This window comes from Protobothrops mucrosquamatus, unplaced genomic scaffold (assembly GCF_001527695.2).
Source record: "Protobothrops mucrosquamatus isolate PMUCROS unplaced genomic scaffold, P.Mucros_1.0 scaffold229, whole genome shotgun sequence".
NCBI lineage: Eukaryota > Metazoa > Chordata > Lepidosauria > Squamata > Viperidae > Protobothrops > Protobothrops mucrosquamatus.
The window spans coordinates 647,252-657,903 of record NW_015386580.1 but is presented as its reverse complement, the minus strand read 5'-3'; the positions used below and the strand labels follow the sequence as shown (position 1 = coordinate 657,903).

The window sequence follows — 10,652 nt, the reverse complement described above, 5'->3', positions numbered from 1 at the left end:
CAGCGGTGTTCTCAGCTGATCGTAGGTCAGGTTGTGTGAACGTTGGAGGCAGGCAGCCTTTGGGATAGCTGCTTGTTTCCACGCCTTCGCTCTGTTTGCCAGGGAGAAGCAAAGCAGGCTATAAAGCTCGAAGTAGAAGACCGGCTGGGTTACATTGACTATACCAGGGGTAGGCAACCTCGGCTCTTTTATGACTCGTGGACTTCAACTCCCAGAATTCCTGAGTCAGCTGTGCTGACTCAGGAATTCTGGGAGTTGAAGTCCACGAGTCATAAAAGAGCCGAGGTTGCCTACCCCTGGACTATACGGAGCTGAAAATTTTATAATATTCTTGTTCTTATTCCCACTGCAGCTGATTGATTGATTTAGGTTTCGAGTTAACATCACATGTGTAAGCATTTACGTGCAGTTCCCCTTTTATATTCAACGGTATTTGTCGCACATTAAAACTAAATAGTGATTTGCTCATTTGTGGCTTAGTGCGCTGGGTGAATTTAGACCGCGTGGCTTATTGAAGGAAGAGGAAGCCACTTGTGACTATGATTTCAAATTCTAGAGCAGGGGTTCGCAGGGTAGACTTCAACTCCCAGAATTCAACGCGTACACTCGTCTGGACTTTCATAAGCGGATGATAGAGTCCCCCCCCCTTTCTGAAGATAGAGTGTCGCTTGCAGAAGCTCTCAAGGTAGAGACCGTGGTAGGAACAGCTGTTTTTTCTCCTGGCTGGGAAAAAGGGAAACTGCTGGCAAGGGAAGGTGGACGATAGAAAGCACCATCGGCGACTGCGTAAACAAGTTTGGGAGAGAAGGTAAGTGGCAAAGGGAAGATTTTAAACACTGGCTGGGCGATCCATTTAATCTGAATACTGAATTGACCCGTTTTCTTGTGTTTGCCCAATGCATTAAATAACCAAATAGGCTAAATCACGCCCGCCCGCCTGCCCCTGGAACCAGGCTTAACATTGAACAGACATGGTCTGATTGTGACAGCCACTGCCTCATTTTTCAGTGGCTTAGTTCAGCGAGTGGTTTGAACTGGGGACTCTGAAAATCCGGGGTGGGAATGAAGAAGACGCTGCTACCAAAACTCAGAGAGATGCCTACGGTCCTGCAAAATATTCCAGGGCGTTTACTCCTACCCCATAAATTCAAACATTTTAGAGTATTTTTTAAAAAAAAAAAAAGATAATGGCTATTCTGTTGCACATGCAAACAAGATAGATTAAGATGGTACACATTCCTGGTATAAATTCACCGTTTTACTGAAAAGTTTTGAAATTGCTACATCTGAATTCCCTAATAAGAGCATAAAGCAAGCGTCCATCCCATTAGTTCATAAATCTATCAAGATTCATCTTTAGTACCAATTTAAAAAAAATGAAATGCTCAGTAGTGAGGGTTATAAGACTGTGAAATATTTTTTTTCATTTAGCGCTGTTTTTAAATCACAGTAATTGGTGTTACTGAAAATTTGTTTTTTTATTTATAGATAACATCAGTAGGTGGCAGTAATGCCCATCTTATTTTAACTTTCTTTAATTTCTTTAAATTACTTTAAAAAAATTACTGTGGGTCATTGCACAAACAGTATGATAACAGTAAATCACAGTTCGTTATTGATTTTTTTCAATACCTATGAAAAATGATAAATGTGGGGAAAATAGGAGGTGGAAGGTGTCTATGTTCACCACCTTGAATTATTTACAAAGTAATAAATAATAAATATCAAAATGTTATTATTTTAAAAAATAGATCACCCTCTTTTCTGGTGTTTGCATGTGTTTTTTTATGTTCTGTCAATTATCTGCAACAGTATCAACTCAGGTTTCTCTGTTATTTATTATGAGCAATTGTCCTTGTTCTTCTAACTAGGAAAAGTGTGGAATGTTTTCAGATAAAGCAATTGTCCCTTCAGTTCTGGCATTTCTGATCATTCTTCATGTGAAACAGCAAACATGTGCAAGGTTAAGTTAATGCAGAACATCAAACAGTCAATTCCTTTGTCTCACAGAGGTTTCATCCAGGGGAAACCATGGAGCAAGAGAGAGTTGGAGGCCATCAGCTGGGATTGTGTGTGCTTTGTGGTTTACCAGCAGCAGGTAAAACTAGGACAGCACAAGAACTGAGTTCCTTCTTGAGGACGCGCAAAGAATGGTCTTGCATTCTTCTCAGTTATGACAATCTCATTCCTTTGGAAGCATTCAGTCAAACAGAGGTAAGATCAGGGCAAGAGATATAGCAGAGTTTATTTAATGAAATGTATTGTCATTTACTTCAGAAGACTCTGGGCAGTTAGAAGGTTTTCTCACTACGTGTTTTTTTTAATGCAAATTCAGTAAGTTAATCAACCAGAAATGGTTAGCAAATTATGAGAATAAACCAGGGTTAAATCCCAGCTTGATGTTTACAACCAGTTTGGTGTAATGAAGGCATTAAGGGTGTGTGTACATGTGTGCGTGTGTACACGCATTGGTTGTTGTCATTGCTCTGTTAAATTTTGGAGTTATTCATTGCCCTGTGGCATTTTCAGATTTCATATTAACTTTATACTTCAGTTAATTCAATATTTTATTTTTAAAATTAACAGGGAAGCTTATCTTGAGTATATGCTGTCCTAAATTTGCTAATACAAGTCTAATCTGTGTATAAAAGGAGCATATTAGTTTATCACTAATTCATTAAATCCTTAACATTAATAAAATGTCATTTTAGTTTTAATTCACATTTTCTGTGACTTTATTTTCATAGCAAATGTTTTACATTAATAGAATATATTAACATTTTCCGTAAAAATAATTAAAAACACATCAATCTTTTAAAATGCTTCTGTATATTTAATAACATGAACATCAATACTAGCTTGCATTTTTAAAGCATACAGAAATATGCTATTGGAAATAGTTTTGTATCTGAATTTTACTGTTTTGTTCTTTAATTGTAATATTTATATTAATCACCAGCATGATGTTAAATTTTGATAGTATTTTTATATATGATTACTTTGAGGGAATAAAAAGTAATGTTTGAATAAATGCATAATATTTAGCAGATTAACTGATACTGTTAGGAGAGTTATATTAATATACTGAGAGAAGTAAGAGTTTTACAGTACCTTAAAACATTGCTGTGTAAGCTTTTACAGAACATCTTCTTATGCCCCTTTTCCATTATTGAAATTAATACGTATTGTATACATATTAATGGGGGGAGTGTGGCCATCATAACTTCAAAAATGGGTATTAAGTAGCTCTGGAAGGTCTGTTGTAACTTCAAATGGTTGTTAAGTGACTTGTCATAAGTCAAGAACTACATACCGTACATACATACATGTGTGTACAGTGTTTTCAGAAAGTATTCAGACCCCCTTCACTTTTGTCCATTTTGTTATGCTGCAGCCTGATTCTACAGTTGTTGAGATTCATTTTTTCCTCATTAATCTACACTCAGTACCCCATAATGACAAAGTGAAAACAGAATTTTAGAAATGTCTGTAAATTTATTAAAAAGAAAAAAACTGAAATATCATATTGGCATAAAGTATTCAGACCATTCACTCAGTACTTTGTTAAAGCATCTTTGGCAGCAATTACAGCCTCGGGTCTTTTGGGTATGATGTGACAAGCTTTGCACACCTGGATTGAGGGATTTTCTGCCATTCTTCCTTGCAAATCCTCTCAAGCTCAGGTTGGATGGTGACTGTTGCTGGACAGGTCCCTCCAGAGATGTTCAGTAGGGTTCAAGTCAGGGCTCTGGGTGGGCCACTCTAGGACATACATAGAGTTGTCCCTAAGCCACTCCTATGTTATCTTACCTATGTGTTTAGGATTGTTGTCATGTTGGAAAATGAACCTTTGGCCCAGTCTGAGGTCCTGAGCACTGTGGAACAGGTTTTCATTGAGGATATCTCTGTACTATGCTCCATTCAGCTTCCCCTCAACCCTAACCAGTCTCCCAGTCCCTGCTGCTGAAAAACACCCCTTCAGCATGATGCTGCCACGATCATGCTTCACTGTTGGGATGGTATTGGGCAGGTGATGAGCAGTGCCTGGTTTCCTCCAGACCTAACATTTAGACTTGAGGCCAAACAGTTCAATCGTGGTTTCCTCAGACCAGAGAATCTTGTTCCTCGAAGTCTGGGAGTCCTTCAGGTGCTTTTTTGCAAACTCCAAGCTGGCTTTCATGTGTTTTTCACCAAGGAGAGGCTTCCGTTTACTCACTCTGTCATAAAGACCAGATCAGTGGAGGGCTGCAGTGATGGTTGTCCTTCTGTAGAGGTTGTTACAAGAGCTGTACAAAATATTTGAAGAGGTGTTTCCCAAATATGGACATAAGCAAAACCATCCTTCCTCAAAGAATTAAAGCCGCCGCGTATTCCAGAAAGCTTAGCTGCACTGCTTTTTGCAAGTCTATGCATACACAGCTTGCTTCCCAGACTGTTTCAGCACACATGTACATGGAGATAATCTGAAAAGGCATTCAAAGCAATTGAGCCGAATCTTCAGAAAGATGCTTCTGTGCTTTGAGGGAGGGCACTTTCTTCATGCGCGTGCACTTTGCAAAATGCCCCTTTAAATGCTTTGCATTGAATCCTTTGTCCAGTTGTGCATGTGCATTTTCAGAGGGTTAGCTGCTAATCAGTTCCAACAGGAACAAGAGTTTGGTGGTTTCTCTGAAAAGACTTTAGCAGTACCCTTATGGTGAAATTGAGTTTTCTATCAAAATATGTATGTGGGGGAAGGTCTAAATTAAATAGAATGAGGTGGCTAGACAGAAAAAATTGCCAGTGACCAAAATATGATGAACACCGATCTCCATTTTACACTGAGGTAAATAACAGTGCGTTTGTTGCTGTTGATAGCTCCAGATTGCAGCCAATCTGTAATCTAACGTGAATAATTGTCTTCTTACGTTATAGATTTCTCATTGGCGATCATACCGGCATGAATTATTATTGTACCTTGAACACTTCCTTCAGGCTCTTATTAAAGGATGCCATTACTTTCCTCCTTCCAACAGAACTGAAGCAATGTGGAAAAGTTTTGTCTCCTGTTTGATGGAACAAGGATTAATATCTGCAGGAACAAAAGACTCTGCATCTTGTCAATATTTAATAGATTTCATTCCACTCAGGCCAATATATTTTATTTTAGATGACAACTTTTATTATCAGAGCATGAGATATGAAGTGTACCAGTTAGCTCGCCAGTGTAAGTTTGATTTTATATTTTACACCAACGATTCAACCTTACAACTCAGCAATGGAAACCATATGTTAAGCTATTGTAGTTAAAAGGTTTTTTTCAGAGAGTTTGGATGGTTTTATAACTGCTGAGCAAATTCCCTGGCCAGCAACTAACTAGCTTGGTTTTTCTCTGGTATTGAAACAAATTTGGCCTTAGAGACCGACACCAAGCTTTTCTCATTTGAAGGAGAATGTAATCCACTCACTTAATCCACTCACTCAGGAGGGGAAAACTGATCACCTGTGGTCCTGTTCAATACCTTCAGTATTCCAAAACTATTTTTCATGTAATGCATATATGCATTTTAAAATTCTCTTGCTTGCATATTGACAAAAGAATTAACCTGAAAAACTTGTTTCAATAGCTAAGCAGATTTTTGTGTGTGATTACATTTAATAAATATTTAATTGCCCCTTAACCCATTGTTTAATTTTTAATTTCAGTAAAGATTTTTGCATCTTACACAGTCTATGTGCAATGAGTTTTAAATGACTGTTTTTGATACACATATTTTTTTTATTTTCTAGATTCGTTGGGCTTCTGTCAATTGTTCCTAGACTGCCAGGTTGAAATTTGTTTAGAGAGAAATGCTCAGAGAAAGCAGCCATTACCTGAAGAAACCATATTTGCAATGGCACAAAAGTTAGAATGTCCAAATCCAAAGAAATACACATGGGAGCAAAATAGCCTTATTCTGAAAAGTGCTGAATTTTCATTAGAAGATAAGTATGTGATCTCATTGGAACAATGATTTATATTCTTTTTATAATGGTCTCTGGGCATTCTCGGTAGAATTCTTGCTTCAGAGGAAAGGAAAACTTCTCACATAGCCTACTAAAAGTCACTTTTGGAAGCTATGGGGGAGGGGGAGGGGTTCTCCTTGTAGAAAAATTCATATTCCTCTGTACTGAATTGCAGTTTGTACATTGAACTTTTTCAGGGTTTAGCTTTTTAGATGAATGTTATTGACCCCATTGGTCTCAGACATTATCCTTGATGCTAGTCATTCATATGCGTGCATTTGCAATTTAATTTTATATTTCTTTTCAGTCTTCAGGTGTTTAATTTGTTATCTTCTGCTTTGGAAAATCCAGTAAAACCCATGGAAGTGAATACAGAAGAAAAGGTACCTTGGATTCTGTGGGTAACAAGTTCAGGAGATTTTCTATACGTAGGAAGCCAGTTATGGGGATAACATATTTAGCCCCTGACATTATGGGTAGAAATAAACAAGAGAGCTGAAAAGTTATTCATTGTTTTACACCAGGGGTGTCCAGTTTTTTTTCTAAAATGGAGGATTGCATTTTTATTTATTTATTAAATTTATATGCTACCCATCTCACTATAAAGTGACCCTGAGCATCTTGTAACATCATAAAAGGGTAATGTAGAACAAGTGTCGTTGACACTTAAGAAGCAGGTGAAATGGGATAGATGCAAAATCCAGATTCATTTTAATTATATTGTATCTAATCAATGTTTTGCATTTGTGTCACGTGTTTGTTCAACTAATGGAGAGGCTTTAGAGGCCACACTCTTTGAAGGCCACAGATTGCACACTCTATGGAAGCCAAACATTATTTATATAAAAATATAAATCTCATTTACTGTTTAATTTTTGATTCCCAAAACCTGAGTAGAATAAAAAAATGATTACAACTCGTAAGGCTCTTAATACACTTCACCTTATTGCTTAAGTGGGTGTCAAACTTGCTGTGTCATATGACGTGTCGCGGCGTGTCACGACTTTCTTTGCGTTGCCGGAGCTGGGGTGGGCACGGCCTCTGCATGATGCAACTGGCCCACGGGCCGGCAGTTTGACACCCCTGCACTAGAGATTCGGATGTGTTCTGTTCTTTCAATTCAATTGATAGAAAGTTGCCATGAGAAAAGATTGCATTATGTAATTGTATGTGGGAATAACCTTGAGAGAAAAAAAGGAAGAGCTGCAGCCTAAACAATGATCTGATAAACAGAATTTTAATCTGAAGCAGGAAGATTGGTGAAAATGCCTCAGAAGTGCACCTCCCTAGTTCTGGGCAGAGAAAACCACCCAAAAGTTGGATCTTGGTATCTTTCCCCCTGTTGCCCCATAGCCTTTGATGCCATGAAACTTCTACTTTTTCTCAAAATTGAATAAACAAATTTCTGGACATCAAATGAGGTGGAAAGGAATGACAGAATTTTTAAGGCTTTAAGAAGCTTGTTCATCATTGGCAAAAATATGTAGTGATTATGTGGAGAAGGAATACAGGTAACAAAATGCCTCATTTCAAGAATTATTTCCCGTTTTGATTACAATATCCTTATTTAAGCTAAAGTTACAGAGGTGAAGGCAATACTGTTCATTCAACCCTTGTGTATAAAATTAAATTGTGAAGGGAACTTGCTGCAGAATTGGAAGAAAGAGCAGACACTTTGGGGCTATGCCAAAACTTGGCAGGGAAACCGAGTAACTTTCAGAAAGTAACCTGGAATTGTTCCGGTGTTATGGGAATACAAACTAATCTGTATTGTTAATTCTTAATTTATCAAATTTATACACTGTCCATCTTACTGTCCAGAATTCTGGATACCTACGATGGACCAAGAATCAGTAACTTTTATTAAAACAATCTTGGTTGATCTTGGCTAGGAGATGGATCGGGCTATATGTGCAGGCAATGTTCTTCATCAAGCTGATCAAGCTCTCAGGCGAATAATCTCTGAAACAATGCAAAACGCTAAAGGTATGTTGAACAAGAGATGACTTCACTAGAAGCAATATAACTTTTTTTTTTTCTTCTGAGCATTTTATGCAAGGGCAGGGTCCGCGTTTTTTCAGATTCACTGAGTGTTGATCCATTGGTTGCAATAGGAATTGACTGACTGGCTTGTCTCTTGAGCCTAATGTCATGGGCTGAGGGAGGGTGACTGTCCCAAAGTCAGCCAGCAAGCCAGCTTTCACGCCTAAGGAGGAACTAGAACTTACAGATTCCTGTTTTCTAGCCTGGCACCTTAGCCACTGGAGTGAACTAGAGGGAATTTAACTATTGCTCTGAATGCTAATAAATGCTAGTGCTAATAAATGATGCCTATGGAACATTTTATTGCTGAGTGTTTTCATACACAGAAGAGATCATATATATTATTGGCAATAGAAAAGTACTTGGCACATCACTGTTTTGCAGTAGCAGATCTGGTTTATATATTACGCTAGACTTTTCTAGCCAGAACATCAGCCCGCTGGACTGGCTATAATATACTGAGAAGGATAGTAATCTCACAGCTGAAAGGTTGGTTGTTTTTTATTGGGAGGTTGGGTATTATAGGAATAAAATTAAGCCTCAAAAGCTTAGTATATATTGGTAGTACCCTATGGAGTTGATAAGCTGATTTATAGACTAAGCCACAACTGGCTGGCTTTATACAACACATGAAACATATTTTTTATACTACAGTGGCCGATTGTAGAACCTCCAAAGCCAAAGGAAACAAACCACATTATGACCTAGTTGATCTATTTTATAGTTGTAGCCATGTTTCTTTTTAGATAATAGCTTTTCCTTCTCAAATGTTAAGATAATATAAAATTTAAACTACAGCATTTCATCGTTTGTTTTGTTTTCCAGCCAAAAGTCTTACTCCAAGCGAGATGAAGATTTTGTCAGAGGAGCTCAACAAGCAGAAAATAAAATTCTTAGAAAATTTAAAACAAAAGACTAATAAAGAAAAGCAGTTCTATGTAGAAAATAGCATATTTAATATAACTTCTGTATTTTCCCAAGAGACAGATGATATTGTTAAAAAGTATTTAAATAAACAGTAGCATTTTATTTTGCTTCATAAAGTGGTATCAATTGTGTGATGGAAATTTAACAACAATAAAACTATAATAGATACAGTTTCCCTGTGTAATTTTAAAAGCGGTTAAATTTAGTTCTGAATGGTAGAATGTATTGTTCAATTTGAGGAAGTGTTATTTCCTGCTTGAAGATGTTTAAGGGGCATTATTTTTTTTCTGCCGCCTTTCCATATTAGTGGCCTATAATTATGGCTCTTGTAAAGATAGACAAGTCTAATTCTAAGCTCCTCATAAAAGCCAGGCAAACAGGCTGAAAGATCCGGATACCTTGCTAAATAAAAGCAATAAAGTATTAGGATAATTTTTAACATATGTGTACTACACCAATTTGTTCATAATGCCTAATGGATTCTGGCTGATCAGAAAAAACCCAAAACAATATTAGACATGCTTAATACCTGCAGGCAAATTCACTAAGAAATCCCAGGAATTTTAAAAAAAGGCTGAAAAAGGCAGTGATCAACCACTTCCATATTATTGCCAGGATATCTACATGTTACCAGATGAGCTTAATATGAATAAATGTACTTTATTAGCGTCCTAATCAAAATAATGTTTAAAGTATTGTGGTTCGATTTTTCATCCAAAATGGCTTCCTTTTGTTGGTGGCAAAAATAGGAAATCCAGGTTAGAATGTATTCTTGCATCCCCTTTATATTTTACCATATATAAAAAAATACATACTTTCTGATTTCAGGCAACTCACTATTCTCTGTGGTGTCCTACCTGCCCCATTTTCCTGCTTTCAGTACGATGTCTAGTCAAGGTTGGTGATCATTAATGCTATTTATTCTTTTGATATTACTGTACAGGTAGTCCTCAAATTACAATGGTTCATTTAGCAACTGTTTAAAGTTAAAATGACACTGAAAAAATTGAGTTGATTGTTTTTCACACTTATGACATTGCAGTATCCCCATCGTCACATGATCAAAATTCAGACACTTGGCAACTGACTCGTATTTATGATGGTTGCAGTGTCCCGAGGTCATGTAGTCATCTTTTGCAACATTCTGACAAGCAGTCAACTTAACTGCAGTGATTCACTTAATAACTGTGGCAAGAAAGATTGTATAATGGAGCAAAATTGTCTCACTTAGCAACAGAAATTTTGGGCTCAATTGTGGTCATAAGTTGAGGACTACTTGTACATAATAAGGATGTATTTTTTTCCAACCACATATTTCTCAAGCCTGAGCGTGCATGATCTGCAATATTCCTTATTATTGACATTTTTCATCATATATTATCTGTCCTAAATACAACATCCATCTCTCTCTGCATTGTCTTGCTTATATATGTTCAACCTTTATTGTAACAGCTTCTGTTCTTTTGGTCATAACTTAGTCATTGTCCATGCTTCTATTTGCTACGAAAGTACTGGCAAGACTTAAAAGCAAACAATCTGTCAACAGTGTTTTAATTTTTTTTTAAAAAGCCATCATCTGTTTAGTAGTTTCTTCATTGCTGCATGGTCATTTGTTGTTGAAACCTATAATTGTTGCACTGACTTTTTTTTTGCCAGTTAACGTATCTAATTCAGTTATTTGATTGTGCCTACCCATC

At 37.0% G+C, this 10,652-nt stretch overlaps 1 protein-coding gene across 1 annotated transcript; it reads left to right on the top strand.

The window, feature by feature from the left end:
* The first annotated feature begins 655 nt into the window (after nucleotides 1-655).
* On the top strand, nucleotides 656-9,122 carry PSTK (phosphoseryl-tRNA kinase). The gene is made up of 7 exons (XM_015814219.1): nucleotides 656-808; nucleotides 2,011-2,214; nucleotides 4,915-5,206; nucleotides 5,770-5,968; nucleotides 6,293-6,368; nucleotides 7,878-7,971; nucleotides 8,854-9,122. The coding sequence occupies exons 2-7, from the start codon at nucleotides 2,032-2,034 to the stop codon at nucleotides 9,048-9,050; spliced, it is 1,041 nt and encodes a 346-aa protein (XP_015669705.1). The 5' UTR covers nucleotides 656-808; nucleotides 2,011-2,031; the 3' UTR covers nucleotides 9,051-9,122.
* The last annotated feature ends 1,530 nt before the right edge of the window (nucleotides 9,123-10,652 follow it).

Bases quoted from the DNA above. Each gene is read 5' to 3' on its own strand.
- PSTK (XM_015814219.1), top strand. From the start codon at position 2,032: ATGGAGCAAGAGAGAGTTGGAGGCCATCAGCTGGGATTGTGTGTGCTT. The intron at 2,215-4,914 runs GTAAGATCAGGG...CTTACGTTATAG, and splicing joins AAGCATTCAGTCAAACAGAG to ATTTCTCATTGGCGATCATA. The intron at 5,969-6,292 runs GTATGTGATCTC...ATTTCTTTTCAG, and splicing joins GAATTTTCATTAGAAGATAA to TCTTCAGGTGTTTAATTTGT.